The sequence below is a fragment of the Pocillopora verrucosa genome, chromosome 9, assembly GCF_036669915.1.
Source record: "Pocillopora verrucosa isolate sample1 chromosome 9, ASM3666991v2, whole genome shotgun sequence".
In the NCBI taxonomy this organism is placed as follows: domain Eukaryota; kingdom Metazoa; phylum Cnidaria; class Anthozoa; order Scleractinia; family Pocilloporidae; genus Pocillopora; species Pocillopora verrucosa.
Genome location: NC_089320.1, coordinates 3,083,180 through 3,099,557, shown reverse-complemented (window position 1 = coordinate 3,099,557; position 16,378 = coordinate 3,083,180). Strand labels below are relative to the sequence as shown.

General features: G+C 40.3%; 1 protein-coding gene across 2 annotated transcripts; it reads right to left on the bottom strand.

The window, feature by feature from the left end:
• Window positions 1-430: 430 nt before the first annotated feature.
• On the bottom strand, window positions 431-16,366 carry LOC131786860 (GRB10-interacting GYF protein 2). Of its 2 annotated transcripts, none has more exons than XM_059103932.2 (27): window positions 16,256-16,366; window positions 15,887-15,926; window positions 14,916-15,132; window positions 14,180-14,288; window positions 13,688-13,808; window positions 13,430-13,470; window positions 12,911-13,096; window positions 12,152-12,384; window positions 11,680-11,754; window positions 11,152-11,233; window positions 10,565-10,923; window positions 9,885-10,002; window positions 9,263-9,364; window positions 8,818-8,882; window positions 8,221-8,343; window positions 7,567-7,804; window positions 7,145-7,217; window positions 6,425-6,491; window positions 6,161-6,337; window positions 5,305-5,586; window positions 4,554-4,835; window positions 4,072-4,361; window positions 3,033-3,081; window positions 2,523-2,625; window positions 2,392-2,438; window positions 1,354-1,479; window positions 431-878 (listed from the first exon to the last, which is right to left on the bottom strand). In XM_059103932.2, the coding sequence occupies exons 2-27, from the start codon at window positions 15,916-15,918 to the stop codon at window positions 648-650; spliced, it is 3,828 nt and encodes a 1,275-aa protein (XP_058959915.2). In that variant the 5' UTR covers window positions 15,919-15,926; window positions 16,256-16,366; the 3' UTR covers window positions 431-647. The 2 variants fall into 2 exon arrangements, with proteins under 2 accessions (XP_058959915.2, XP_058959916.2); XM_059103933.2 differs by having other exon boundaries at window positions 5,305-5,580.
• Between the last annotated feature and the right edge of the window lie 12 nt (window positions 16,367-16,378).

Below are 16,378 nucleotides of genomic sequence, written 5' to 3'. Positions count from 1 at the left end.
ATTAGTAGGCATCAACCACCGTCATTACCCGTCAATCCACGTCATCACTCATCATACGCTTCATTGGGTATCATTCACTGTCACGAAGCATTAGTCCCATAATTGAGCTAAGCTGATCTCGACTAGGCATCATTCAGTCTCAACGATCCACACACTACCACCTAAATCCGCGAATGATTTCTAACGTATAGCAGTTTTCATTTGGGTTTCACTCAAACACTAAAATGAAAACTTGCTTCTATGTATACCATATTGGAACAACATTGCCAGATTACTCACCACATCAGAACACTAACGGCAGATCACTCACCATATTAGAACAACACTGGTAGATCGCGTCTTGAAGGTGAACATAGAATTGGTGTATGGCCAAGAAAAGGGAAACCAGTTATTCAGTTAAGTTATTCCAAATCACAACGAACTCAAAGAAAATATTTTCAGCTATATTAGGGCTTGAGCTTTTGTTCGCCATTTACAGTTTGTACAGTCCACATTTCTCCACCGCTCCACGCGGTCGCCGATTAAAAATTCGCTACTCGATATTTGGTCTAACATATAAAACAATTTGTTTCTTTTTTTTTCTGTTTCGAAAAAGGCCAAGGCGAAGCTTTATCGCCACCTTTGCATTTGTTTTAAAGGTCTCATTGCTAGTCTTCGACAGTCTGTATTTCTCCCATGTTCACTCGATCTGCCGCATTCACGCTGAACCCCAAAATGCTCGGGTCCACTTTCTGCATCTTTTTCTTTCTTTTCTTCTTATTCATTGCTTCCTGAGGATCCTCTTGAGGTGGACCCGATAGGAAGGCGCCTGATTGGATCATATTCGTGGGCCTGGCTGCAGATGGTCCCCGAGGAACAGGTGCACCCCACACACTTGCCTAAACGGAATAACCAAACAAAAACCTCTTTGTAGTTTGGCCTTCACTAAACTTCAAATGAATAAAGCGAGTAAATTTCTAAAGTTGTGCTGCGTCGGTAAGTGGTGTTACAAGACAATCTGGTTTTATCAACTCCCGCTTTTCCGGAGCAGTAGGCAGAAGGACTTCCGAGAAACAGGCCTCTGGTTACATATCTTTCCAACAGTTTTCGTTAGTTATTACGGAACTTAACCACACACGTGTATGAGTCGCGCAAGGCAGCCAGAAGGCAGATTGCTTTCTTTGAAGCAAAGTGCAGATCATTTCCTGTCTTCTTTCGTTATACAAACTAAAAAAAAGGCCTACAGTTGATTTGTTGTTATAATAGGGCGCCAGAAAGAGTCGCATTCTCCCTTCGGTCATCCGCTCTTAGGGCTCTTTACACGCCATTCAACACTTACTTGATGTTTTACGACGCGAAATTGGTTACACTTACTTGAGAAAACGGTGGAAGAGAAGCAGGAATTTTGTCCTTTTGTTTCTTCCGTCTTTCGATGAACTCGCGAGCAAAATCTCTCGTTTCGCGATTGTCTCCTAAGTAAGACTTGACGTAGTCGTAAACCTAAGAGAAATTAGAAACCAAAGAAATTTAAGGATCAAAAACTACATTGAATTCCTTTCAATAGTAATACGTTTTCTTTCATATTTTCGACCTGCAGTCTGTTGCATACAAGTGTATTTTCGTCGAACTTTTTCTTCGTGACTGTCACTTAACCCGGCCTTTATCTCCCATGAGTGACTCAGACAGAATTTGTCCTAACAATATTGATACACTATTAAGCAGACAAGTGATGAGAGTAAAGGGAAAAAAAAGGCAATTAGGGGATTATACTTGATCTCATACCAAGTTCTCCGTACTAATGCCATAAGAATTGTACGGCACACAGTTAGGAGAGCTACTTAGGAGACTTGGGCAATGAGAAGGTAAAACAAACATTATGCTCCGGAAACCATACCATTTTCTTCTCCGCCATAAAAGCGTATTTCAAAACATCTACTGGGTATTCACTTGTTGAGATTACTAAGAGTAACCTAACCCTGCTAAAAATGCCTTCAAATGTGCCAAGCTTTCGACCATAGACACCGTTATTAAATAACGGTGTCCATGGTCGAAAGCTGTCACCTGGCCACAGCTTCTGTTCCTCTTGCCGCAACAGTCATTAATAAGCCAAAATGTAGGAGATAAAACTATTAGGTTTGTGTAGCACACTTCTCCTCTGAGAAATAACTTCGAACTTCGTCCAAACTCAGTACTTTGATACGGTCGGCTCTGATTGTTCGAAGGGCAGATAACGCTATCCACCGCATAAATCTCTATCTGGTATAGAGCGCATACAAGTGTTTACTTAACTCTTATCTGCTGGAAAGCGATTTATGCCCTGGTGTTTTCAAATTCAGCTGAGCGAGGATGTCCTCTCATTTTTACTTATTAAGTCAACGATCACCAAAAAATAATATGAACAGCTGTACTTGCCTCATACGGTGATTCCACATCTCTGAGAAATGCCGAGAATGTTGGAACTAATAAAATAATAAACAGGTACTCATTAGTTATTTATGGTTCAGGCCCACAGTAATTCAACAAGCCGCTCAAGAGAAACTCACTGTCAATTCCTGAAGCGATATTTAGGCTGCGGAGCGCTTGGTCACACCAAACAGAAAACTCGTCCACACTGGGTTGACTGTGGAAAAGCCGTCTCAAGTTTTCCTACAATAAACAACACAATTAACAAGTTTTTTTTTTCTATTCTATTTTTTTGTAGTCCGAAAAGTAATAACCTCTGTTGCTTTGATTGACATTTGCTAAGCCATAATTGGTCCCAAGATCAACACAAGCGTCAACCAACCAATCAGAGGTAGAACCACAACCGCGTTTTCCCGCTCTTTTTCCCAGCGTGACAGTTTTTCGCGTTTGACACCAGCCATTCACATGTTTTCCCGCGCTTGGAGCTGGTAGCATATTTTCCGCGCTTGAAGCGGTTCAGGTATTTTCCAACGTTTGGTCAAAGCTTCGGAATTACAAACGATTCCAAGCTTTGCTATCATCAAATATAATGTCAAGAAAAAACCAGAGGATCCCCTCCACTTACTGTGATACAAATTATCTTCACTCACCTCGTCTCTACTAGCTCGCTTATCAGACGTCATATTGGTCTGAGGTTGACTAGAAAAGGAAAAAAAGGGAACGACTTCACTGCATAAACGCTCTACTGACTAAAAACTATTTCTACCGATTACATAACGTTAAAGCCAAGTATAAAAATCTTTGTGGTTCTCTGTGACAAATCAAACACTGTGAAATGAGTACTAAATATTTAAATTACTATTTATATGAAAAAAACGGAGTCATCACACAATCAGATATGTATTTATGATGTCCAACTGAACGTGAAAATTACTGCTCGGCCAAAAAGGTTAAGTACACGACTTGGGGGGCAAAAACCACACCAAAATCTTGTTTTTTCTTAGACGTAATTTCTACCAAACGTTCTCGTGTATAGTTCATGTACTACTGGGCCAACTTTAAACGTCGCACACTCAATTACTCAAACGTAACAAGCCAAAAATAAATTGGTAAAAAAAAATTTTAAAAAAATCCATTTGGTTTACACGGGAAAGGTGACTTCGAGACTTTGATTCAAATGTAACACTTTCCAGTTGCTGGATAAAATGCCTAAATTAGTAAAATAAATATTTTGCTTCTTTCTCTAGGGCACAATTTCGACTAATTGAATTCAACGTATGAATTAACCGTCGAAAATTATCATTTGGGTCGACCACGAAGGTTTTAAAGAGGGATAAGTTTCCGAAGAAAATTGAGATGCCGAGTGGGTGGGATATTACAGTATAACTTGGTTTTATCAACTGATTATGTAAATTCACCACCGTGGAGAGTTTCCAAAGCTAACGTTTTGGGCGTTAGCCCTTCGTCAAAGCGAAGAGTTTTAAGTTCGATGCGTGCAAGGCCCTACGAGACCAATGTAAGTATCTGAACAACTACACACTTACCCCCCCCCCCCCAACCAAATTAACCCTTAGTTGTCATCAGTTGAATGTTTTAGGGTTAGGGGAGGGGCAGGTATGCAGCTGCTCAGATACTGACATTGATGGGTTGTACGTTCAAAGTGGACCTTACTCTCTCAAGTAACCTCACCTGGCTTTTTGTTGCTGTCGCTGTTGTTGTACAAACTGTTGCTGTTGTTGTTCACGACTCTTACTCGCAGCTTTGACGGCATCATCCCAGAATGCTCCACCTTCCTCATCGCTGTCGTCGTCATCATCGTCTTCGTCGTCGTCTTCGTCATCATACTGCTGCTGAGGAGGAGGAGGAGGCTTGGATGGTGTTGAGCCCCAGATGTTAGCTGAATTGGGAGCTGGTCCCCAAGATGCTGAAAGGTGTCCAGCATTCCCCCACACTGACGAACTGAGAGGATTGTGACTCGGCTGAATAAAGACGAAAAGGCGGAAAGGTTCAACACAAGCACTACAAGACAGAGTATCCTCTGGGATCGTATACGTTATCGAGTACAAAAGTGTTGAAAATCTACCCGATTGGCCGTTGCGATAACCGCGGTCTTGTCTTTTCGACACCCAATTAGAAACTGCCCCATCTCCTAAACAGAGCAGTTTCCCTACCTGTGATCTCGACAAAGCAGATCCCTGCTGCCTTTTGTTCTGTTGCTGGGCCTGCTCCTGTTGTATCTGTAGCAAAGACTTGACAGGCTGATTCACCACAGGTGGTCTTTCACCCCACCCTGGTACACCCCGTGTCTGTTGTTCCCTTTTCTGCTGGGCCTGAAGCTGCTGCAGTTTGAATTCCCGCTGCACCTTGTCTCTTTCCTCCTGCTGTTGAATCTGGGTTAGGGACATAGTACCTGACACAGGGGTAGGAGAACCCCACAGAGACCCTCCTGACGTCTGCATAGAGAAACAGACAGACAAAACGGTGGTCAAACGTCTGTACATGAGCAAACGTTGAAACCGCTGACAGGTGGCCAAAATGGCCGCCCAACATCATGCCGCTTTCAAGGTGTCAAAATTACGTTATTCCATGAGAGTTATAACGGATCAATGTCAGTACCCGACCAACAGCGCACCAACCCCTCCCCTAACCCAACATTTACCCGAACTTGTCTTCAGTTGACTGTTGTTGGGTTAAGGGAGGAGTAAGTGCGCAGTTGCTACTACGATACTAACACTAACCGTTATAAGCCAAACCTGAAATTGGCCAAAACTTCCTCAAATTTCCTGTCCCTGTTCCTTTAATATGTCTCATACTTAAATCAATTCTCCGCGCAGGTAACCTCTCTAAAAAGGCCTCTTCCCACTGTCCTCAAAAGGCAGCCGTTGCAAAAAGGTCAGCCTTAATTAAAAATGACCTTCTCACCTGACTTTCCTGTCTCTTCTGGTGCAGTTTCTGCTGCAACTCCCGCTGTTGCAATTCGGCTTTTATTTGCAAGTCTTTCTTTCTCTGGAGTTCTTGCTGTTGCTGCTGGAGTCGAAGAAGAGCTTGCTGCTGCTGTTGCCGTACCTCGTGTAGTCGCTTCTGCTCCGCTTTCTGTTGCTCAAGCTGTTGCCGTTGCTGCTGTTCTTGTTGGCGTAACACTTCCTGTTGTTCTTGTTTCCTTCTCAGCTCTTCTTCTTGTTTTCTTCGCGCTTCTTCCTGTTTCTTAGAAAAATGATAAGAGAGACTTCAAATACTGTCATTTGCAGCTCAAGAAGTTTTCACCCTTTCCACCCTAACATCAGTATGCAAATTCTCCCGACTGATCTCTAATACATTTCTTGAGGTGCTTACAAAGAAAAAATTGCCAACAATCTCTAGCTTAGACGGTTAAGAATATATGAAAGTCATATATTTGAACTGCGGATAAAGACGTGGATGAAAGTGATCCTCGCAGTGATGTGCACTACTTAGGCAGTAGTGAAAATAAGGCCTGAAATTCAAATATATGGCTTTCATGTATTCTTAACCGTCTATTCGTCACTTCACGGGTTTATTTAGAACCACCATCATGACCAGCTCCCAGTTGGCTTGTTAGCTCAGTTGGTAGAGCGCTGCACCGGTATCGCCGAGGTCATGGGTTCAAATCACGTACAGGCCTGAATTTTTTTTCAGGCCTTATTTTCACTACTGCCTAAGTAGTGAACATCATTGCGAGGATCACTTCCAAATCTCTAGCTTCTTAAGTTAGTAATCATTTCCAAATCCCTGAACCCAGCCATCTGCATCACACACCAACCTTTCTGAGTTCTTCTTGTTCTTTTCTTCTTCTCTCCGTCTCCTGCAATTGCCGTCTTTCCTCGTCCTCTTGTTGTTGTTTCTTGAGCATGGCTGCCTCCTGCGCGCGTCTCCGTTCTTCTTCCTCTTGCTTCAGTCTCATAGCCCTGGCATTAGCTTCTCTTCTTTCCATTTCAAGCTGGATAAGAAAGGGGAATATGGTAAGAAATAGGCATCAAGATATGACGCCAATGCTAGCGAATCAACAAAACTATAATAGCCTTACCCTTGCCTGCTTTTCTTTCTCTTCTTCCATTCTCTGTATTTCCTCAAAGGATGGAACATTCTGTTGGCTAAAAAAATGGAAGGAAATGTTGAAAAAAAACACTGGTCAAAAATAGGCTTAACATAGGCCACTTCCTTATCGGAGGAGTCCGCAAATTTTTTTTCATTCTATTTCAACAGTTTTCTCGATCAAGGCAACGGTTTTAACGAGAAAAGAAAGGCGCATCCGTAACTGTCATTTTAGTAAAAATTGAATAACATCAAGTTCCAAAAAATATATTTCTAAGAAATAGACCGCACTTTCTATCGCTTTACTGCCGTCAAAACCCACACAGAATGTTAGGAAAACACTTGAAAAGGTTTATAAATCGCTCGCCTTCGGCGTGTGATTTGCAAACTGTTCGAGTGTTCCCCAAGATCTCAAGTGAGTTATTACGCTAGTAAACTGACAGAAAGTTTGATTTATTGCCTTTATAAACAAACTTCAATTTTCTATGGGTTTGCCAGTGCAATAAACGAAAAGTTTTGACCAATCAGAGTGCTTGTAGTATATCAGTTTTTTAAAATGAAAACCAATTAACACTCTTTATAATTTGCCCGCAATATCGGCTTGTCATGGAATAGAACCCAACAAAGACAGAGGAGAAAGATTCCTGATCGATACATGCAGAAGAAGCCAAAGTGGAAAGCTAAGCACCAAGGACACTCAAGACAACTTTACCTATTTTCTGTATCCCAGCCTTTTCCAGCCGATGTTGTTGTTACAGGAGACCAAGGACCAGGTGCAATGATGGCTGTAGAAAGAGGAAACTCAATACAATTTTAAGATAATCTCCAAGTTTTCTTACTATTCATTTTTTCAGCCTCTTATTTATTCTTCTTTCAAAACTCTATGCCATGCTCAGAGGTGTAACTCAGATTTTCTAAGGGGGGGGGGGGAAGGGGGGTTAGGAAGGCCATGGTCACCAAATTTTGCTCTAGCACGGGAAAATGGTGATACCATAAAGATTGATCGTTTGTTGCAAGTTTTCATCATCTCAAAGAAAAGGTTTGTATGTTGCTGACTTGAAAACTAGTGTGTCCCTAACAAATCAGGAAAATTTTTAAAGCAATGAGCACCAAAAAGGGCAAGGTCAAACTTACAAGGAGAAGCTTGGGGTGGCGTTCCAGTGCCCCAGATTGATTCAGCGTGCGGTGACAGAGTTTGGGGTCTTCCTTGTTGGGGTTGCTGTTCCAAGTGATGGACTCCTGCCTGTTTTGCCTGAGGTTGACCATGCTGCGTCATAGGAGATGAGCTGTTTTGTGTTGGGGAATGCTGAGGTGGTGGTGGCATCTGCTGCATCTGTTGCATTTGCTGTTGGCTATGTTGCAGTTGTTGTTGCTGGGAGGAAGAGAGAAAGAGAGACACCAACATCATTTTGTATTTTAACATGCTGAAGTATCTTAATTATTATGGTAGCTGGTGAGACAACTATGTTCACATCTTCTCAGAGCTACGAGGCCCCACCCTACCTTGTGAGTAAGCCCTAATTATTAACCTTGGAAGGCGTATGTTTTTCTGCCCAAAGATTTCAAAGGTGAGAGGTTTGCCAGTGTCTGGCTCTAACAGTGAGGATTAGCAATGCTAGAACCCTTGCAGACCTCTCTCTCTGAGGCTCTGATAAGACTGACAGACTGACAAACTTGGAGGAAGACTATTGAGGTAAGGCTAGACAGGAAAGAACAGACTCAACCTAAAGATGACTTCATTCTTGCCATACCACTATCTCTGCTCTGTTTGGTCTGTTGTTACTCTACCTGCATCATCATTGCTTGCTGATGGAACAGTTGCTGTTGAAGGTAGTGTTGCTGCATCAGATGTTGGTATTGCTGTTGTTGGGCTAAGATCTGTTGTTGTCTCTGAATGTGTTCAGGAACAACCTGCAACATCACAGATGAACAGCTCTTTAGCAATTACAATATACAACTAAAAAGCAGTTCAAGGCATGCAATTTAAGGTAGCTCTAACACATCTAACTATGAACACAGTTGACTAAATTCTTCCTAATGAATGCTTAAATTGTAAATAAACTCATGAGCAAAGCTGAAAGGTACAAAATGTTGATTTAACACTAAAGAAAAGCGAGGCTCATCAAACCCTTATTCCAGAAGAGCGATAAGCATCTAATTTCTCCTAACAAAATCACCCCCTTAATCAAACATCGAAGTCACAAAAATAAATGAAATAATTGTGAACTTATGAGGCTCTTGACTGTTTAACAAATTCTTATTGTATGCACCTTAAGAAATGTATACAGAACAGTATGGAGAGTATGCATACTGATGTTAGGGTGTAAGGGGTTTAAGTTTGGCTTTTTGGTAGCACCCTTGTGAGATAAACACAAAAATTCTTACCTTACAGGGAGGCGGCTGAGGACCAGGGGTGAAGGGCACTCTCCCCCATTGTTTAATAATCTCGCCTGCCATGTCACAATATTTGCAAATAATTGGAAAGAATTACAGACAGCTTTGTGTTAGTTATCTTGTGCACAAACTTATTGTCCAAACCACATATACAAGTATCCTATATATCTGACAGATTTGTTCTTTTGTCACCAAACATTGCACACATAGTACATCTTAGTAAAACTATTGATGCAAGGCAGGTATATGAAACCACTATAGTAACAAATTATCTCTAGTTCATGTTCTGTACTCCAAGAGAGCTTGGGCACTGTAAGCGTAGGTAAAAAAACTGTTTGAACTTAGTAGATTGTCTTGATAGCTTGTAAAACCAACATATAACATTTCACAAACATATTGGCAGTATCATGAGTCCTCACAGAATGAAGTTCCTCACCAAGTGGTTGGAAAATCTCATCAATAGTTCGTTTGACCAACAATCCCATTGTGAAGTAACCATGACTAAACCAGTCTGCCATCTCAGAGTTGGAAAATGGACCTGTTTGAAAAATGCCCCCATTAATGTTTGGGTAACTTGCACATACAGTACTGTTCAAAAGTAGGTAAACAGTCCCTCAAAACTAAATCCTCAATCCTTCACTTTCAAAAAAGCCTCAAGGATCAAAGCTTGAGTTGAGTCTAGATATGCATAATATTAGTTTTGAAACCTTTAAACCCAGTTTTGAGATATTTGTGTTTGATTTGAGATGAGGAAACAAAGGAATTTATGCCCAAGAAATTTTCACATGACTCAAAAATTTGCTGCCTCTTGTCTAACTCACAGGATAAAAATCATTATAACCTGCTTCCTTGCTGATGAAGCAAAACTTTGCTCAAACTACTTGCAGTTCTGATTTTTTTAACAAAAAGCTCAAAATTATCTTATTTTACTATCTGCAGGATCCTCTTCATTGTCTTGCACCTGAAAGTTGTTCATAATTCACAGTGGTAAAGTTACAGAATTACATGAGCCACTCCGTGCACCATCTGGTTCCTGACTGCCAAAACAGATAACTTACCTTGCACTTTGCCCTGTGGATCAGTGTAACTCCATTGCACCTCTTCTGTAGTTGTTGGTGAACTGCGATATTCCTGCTTCTGCTGTGTAGTAGGTTGTTCCCCTTCTTTTAAATCCTCCTGTTGAAAGATCAAAGGAAATGAAGTTTTTTTTACATTATACATGTATGTCCTATTGTTGAGAGAAATAATATGGATGGTTAGGTTCTATAGTAAATTCAACTCCAATTTTTACTGGTGGGGAAACAGTCAGCATGCATGAACCTGCAGCATGCTTGCAGTTAAAAACCCAAGTCCTACTGTGGCAAAAATGGTGTAGTTCTGAAGACTTGACACCATCTAGTAGGCAGTTATTTTTGTTCCGTTGAGAAATTGCTAAATTGTATCTGATCACAAATTACCTGTGCAAACTTTGTAGCTAATGAAGCTTCATGGAAAACAGTTTTTGTAATGAGAATCTGAAAGTCTCTAATTTCTGGATAAATTAATCACATTCACCAGAAATGCTATAATATCAAAATGCACCATGATTTCCAATACCAACCTCTTTTTTTAGGAAGGGATGACATGAACTTAAAATCCACACAAACTTGTTTCTACCGTGAGCAGAAAGCAGCAGAAAGAGAAATACGACATGGATCTTATGAAATAGAGATTTAAGGCCACAAAATTGTTACCCTACCTCTTCATCATCATCTAATGAAGCCACAAGGTTTTCCGCAGCTTGTGCAAAATGGTCCATGTTAGGCTCCTCTTCTTTCAGACTGCCAGCAGCTTGTTCCAGCATTGTTGAGGATGTGGTGATGTGAGCTTGTGGAGGTACATGGGCGAATGGTTTGTTAGGTGCATTGGACGGAGTAGAATTAGGTGTTCTTTGCTGTGAAGTGGAGGAGTGTGATGGAGATGGAGGTGGTGAAGTTGTAGTTGAGGGAGAAGGTTTGCATGTATCTGTTGTTTGATGTGTAGAAGGTGGTTTAGCGGCTGGTGGTTTTTGTTGTTCTAATGTTTCTGGTGGTTTTCCTTCACTGACAGGTCTTGTTCCTAAAACCCATGATAAATAGAGAGGTCAATCACAAACTACAAAGCATGGAGAGGCAACCAACCATTTTGAAAACATAAGAGTAGGGATAGGTTAGGTTTCACACTATGCCAAGAGCATAACCCAACTCAAAATTTCCATATGTCCTTTGGAAGCTTTCAATACAAGTATAATTATTAAGAGGTAGATTACTTCTAGTAGCAATACACAGTTTACACCAGGTGACAGACCTGAGTCAGAGTGTTTTGTTTGGACTGCATCCTTGTCCTCATCATCCCAAACATCTGGTGGTTCTTCATCATCACTTTCAGACTATTTACAACAGAAGCATGTTGGCACTTAAAGTCATAACAAGGAGAAATACACCCCAGTAACCCACCACTAAGAATTTTATTTTCAAATCTGATCCATGGCAACATACACAAAGCTGTCATCAGGGAGTACCATTACCGCCCCCCACCCCAGCATTTCATCAGACTTTCCTGATAATTCACCAATACTCATTTATACTCCTGGGTGGACAGATGCACTGTGAAAGTGACATGATTCGCCCATGAACAGAGCATGATGAACTAGCCAAGTCTGGAACCCAGACCTCTAGACCCACAGTCCAGTGCATGAACTACCAGGCAACCACATCTCCCATAACAAGTTATCCATGAATAATCATTAGAACTGAAGTTATAGAATAATAAAAGAGGCAATAAAATAACAAAAAAATGGGTCAAGTTTATGTACATTCTTTACAATTATCTAACCTGATTTCCCATATTTTTATCTCTATTTTCAACATATTTTCTCTCATCTTTACTTTGGCTGTCCTCTTCCTTTTGCTAACAAAACAAAACAAAACAATGTTTTCAGTACCATGGGAGAGGTGGTCCATAAGTAAACATGTTGAATCAAACAGCAATTATTAAAGAATAAACTTTACGAATTTCCCTCCATTGTATATAATCCAAATTTTAATACAATGCATTGACTGCTAGATTCCAGTGTCCTATGTATTCTGTGATTTTTTTCCCTTCAGGTACCTAATGACTTGTTCTGTATGTCAAAATTTCAGAGGGTTTGGTCCAACTCCCAACACACTGAAAGCAAATTACACTAGCATGTTACCTTCCAAAGTAATACAGTGCAGCACACAACATGGACAATGGTAAAAGCACTCAAAAAGTTAAATAGGATGAAGAAGACTTTTTTAGAGATGGAGAAGACATAACAGGCTACCTTAGACACAAATGCTCCTGAAGAATCAAATGTGCCAGGAGTTGTAAAATCTTCATTATCATCATTACTCCATTCAGGGAGCCTGTCATAAGATGAGCCCCACCGAACATCTTCATTATCATGATAAGACCGACGACTGCCACGTGCTGTTTGCCACTCGTCATCAGGATGACCTCGTTCTCGATAGGACTCTGTTCCCCCTCTCCAGGATGCACGGCCTCTTGATGGACCACCTACAGAACAATATGGAAACCTTTTGATTTTTCTGATTCTGATTCCCACTGCTCACTATGCAATATGTACTCTTACAACCTGCAGGTGTGTGCAGTGTCCTTCTCTGCTTTACAGGCAGGTAGACAATTAACCCTCAAACCCCAGTGAGTGATGAACATGTAACCCAACCCTATAACATCCTTGCATTATCCAGCAAACAGGAAATAAGAATATCTACTTGAATTGATCAAGTAGTGTTTTTTTCTTGATCTGAAACCAGATTCTTGTAACTGATTTACAAGGTAATGTGTCTCAGCTAAATGGGAGATTTAACAATCAGATCCTTGAAAATAAATGGAATGAATAAGAACCCTCATATCCAAAAAAATGCAAATGAATGAAACAAAGCATCATTAACAAGCCCCACGCATGTGGGGAAATGACAAGTACCTTCTACTGTCAGGCAGTTGCCAAACATAAATCCTTAATAATAATGAAAAAATATAACTAATTAAAACTACTTTCTTGAGTCCATCCATCACTCACCTCCTCTCCATTTGTCAGATCTGTCAGAGGACCGCTGTCCAGATATTCTCCAGCCATCATCGTCATCACCAGACCTCCAATTGCCGCTATCTGATCTTCTCTCTGCTCGTTCCCAAGATGTGTCACTCGAGAGGCGAGGTCGAGCTAAAGATGGATCATACCCTCCTCTGCCAGGACCAGATGGACCTAAAACAACCAGGCAGAATGATCAATCAGCATCAGTGATGCAGATGTAAAATAACACTCAAGCTGTTGTTCTCTGAATGAACCCTTCCCAAAACAGGAAAAGCAAAATTCACCTATTTATAAATAAACAGCAATTCTGGTTACAGATGATGAAACTGTGATTTTATCATTTCACAACTTAGATAAGAACTGCACCTTCATCAGGAAAAACAAATTGAAGCAAAAATGTACTGCCAGTTTTGAATTAGCTTTATTTAGGAGCAAAGGGCCATCAGGAGATTATTATCCATGATCTTCAACAGTTTTCCCTGTCAGATAACAAAAATACCCAACCTGATTCTCTAAGGCTTGGTGATCTCTCAAAGCTTCCACGACTAAAACACAAATAGAGCAACTGTTACCATTGTAGAGGCCTTGCACATGTTTGATACCCATCAGAGAACAAACTGTAACTCTGATAACACAAGCTTTTAATCAACTAAAATTGATTCACTTCAAGTTGTTGAACAATCTCTTCTCTCGCATATTTTTAAGGTCATTACAACAGAATGCAGTGATTGAAGAAATAGGTTAGTGAAGCAATATTCTAACCTGTTCTCACTCCATCCCTGCCTGCGGGTCTCGCTGCCTCGTCCAAAGCCTGCCCCACCCTCTCCCCTGGTGTCTTCATATGATGTTTGTCTTGTATATCCCCCATCCCCCCTGCCGCGCCCTAAGAGAGAAGAAAGCAACAAACGAAAAAAGATAATTGTTACACAAAACCCCCAGAGAGCAACGGCTTCTCAGGGAATTTAAAGAAAAGGTGTGAATCAGAGAATGTGAAGTGTTCAAAGTAAAATTTGTAGTGCAACAGTTCACAACCTTAATTGGAGTATGTTAAGAATTCTATTAGCTCTGAGATTGTTTTTTCAAAAGATCACCTTTGGCCACCTTCAATTGTAAAATGGTCACCATTAAAAAAGTTTTGTACCTGGGAGTTACAGAATGATGAGGAAGAAAAAGAGAAGGAAAGAAAGGATGGCTTCTAAAGGAGATCTCATTTAACAAACAATATAAAACCAGTTAAAATACAAACCACATTACCTCTAATTCCACCCCTACCCGGTCCTCTAGGCGGGCCAACTCCTCGCATTGCACCACGACCCATTAACTTCAAGACAGCATTACTGTTAACAGACCCAGCAGAGTTTCGCTGAAAAAATGAAATACATTTTAAAAAAAGAGACCAAATGAATCAAACATCACTTAAGTGGGGTTGTCAAGCTTTATTTCTGACAAAATCTCAAAAACCAAATTGTACATTGACAGAGGTCAATCATTAAATTTGACTTGAGAAATTAATTTTGTCCAATAGTCAGAGATAAACACTAACCAAGTTCAAGGTCTGAAATGAAGTAAGTTTTTCTGCTTGGATTTATGGCCTAGGCCATAAATCTGAGCAGAAAAACTTGGACCTTAATTCACCATACTGATGGAGAAATTGAGGTTAGGGAGATATTTATTATATCTCTGGGTTCATAAAGAGGGGGAGAGATTTCAACTCAGACAAAATTTTGAGTTTTGCAGGTTGTATGGTGAAATATGACCCACTATATTGACCAATTATAGTGAGAAATAAAAACATACAAAGAAAAAAAAATAATGCTTGATAAGCATAGAGAGGCAATGGAAAAAAAGTAAAATAACAGCTTGACATTATCCTCTAAATTATCACCAAATTCTTGAAGCTAAAATTTTAAGAACTTCATAGCAGACTGGGCAGAGAATTGACATGCAGAGCTTACAGGTGAAAGGGTTAAAATATTGTTATCATCAGCACCTGTTCCTCCTCTGTAAATTGTTGAAAAGCTAAAGGAAGAGCAGGTCGAGTTCTACAGATTGAATCAAACAACTGTAACTCTGGGGGCACCATGACATCCTCACTGAACAGCGCCAGCATCTCCTCCTTACCATACCGGTGCTCAGCAAGTTTGTACTTTGGCCCAGGGGAAGGTGGGGGAGAGGTAACACTGTTACCACTGGACAGTGCACGCAACCTGCAGTGAGCATTTTAAAGACATTCATGGGTTTAAATGCAGCAAATCCATGCAAAGTAGAATTTCAGAATTTCATGCATAATAATAATAATAATAATAATAATACTATGTTCAGGAGTTTGGGAAATAGTTTGGTCACAAGGCCTTTGCATTGTATTACAAGTAGAACTAGTTTTTTTTTTAATTGCTTCCTTTGGAAAGTGGAAAGAATTTACTTTAGCCTTGTCAAAAGTGAGTTCAACCTTTCATGAGCTGAAAATAATTTCCAATCAGCCAGCTTGCCTTAGGAAAAGGTACTCTCTCACTCATAAAAAGTACATCAATTTAATATCATTTGTAAGTCCCTGTAATGCAAATTGAACAGTCTGTTGTTTTTTTCTGGAAAAGAAAAACAACGTTTTCCAAGCGAAGCTAGCATTTAAACAACATTTAGGAGAAGCGCCAAAAAAATGTTATATAGTATATATAACGTATATAGTCTGAGGAAAAAAGGAAAAACTACACATAGGCTGAGTTATCAACAAAAATGGTGTCTCGCACTATTCACACCACATCAAAGCGCGTAACGTGTCGGAGTATCAGCTGATGTAAGTCGTAAATTAAATGCAAAGTGTGAGCGACTTCTGCTCACTACAAGAGCATACGTTTTAAATTGCCGTCGTAATTTCGTAATAAACCCATCCGTCAAAGAAAGAAGTAGGTCGTAATAATTTCAAATAATACCAATTAACATATCACTTTATTTTCCGCTTACCACTCCGGTCCAAACGTTAGAGTTTCCGACATACTGATTCCTAGGTGCAAAAAAAAACAAATGAACAAACGTAAGATAAGACTGAGATTACGAGAGATTTTTATTTAGTGACATCAAATTTAAATAGAAACCGTTTTGACAAGCACAACAGGATAGGATTTCATTGCATGGAAAATTTTACTCAAATAGATCTAGCACAAACATATATACGTTCAAATCGATTAAAAATTCACAGTGTCTCGGAAGTACGGGAAAGGAGAAGTGAGTCCAGTTTGCTTCGCCCGCAGGCTCGGCAGCTTATAACTCCGATGAAGCCAGGGAGCAGGGAGAAAAGACAAGGAGTAAGCTTTCGCACTGCAATAATAGTACCTTCGAATATTGTCTTGTAGCTCTGCAAGAGCTTTGCAAATTCCTGCGTTCAAGTAAAGGTGAGAGAAAAATGGCGAACCTCGAAATTTACAAGTTTGATCACGTGGTTAGTTTTTTCAATCT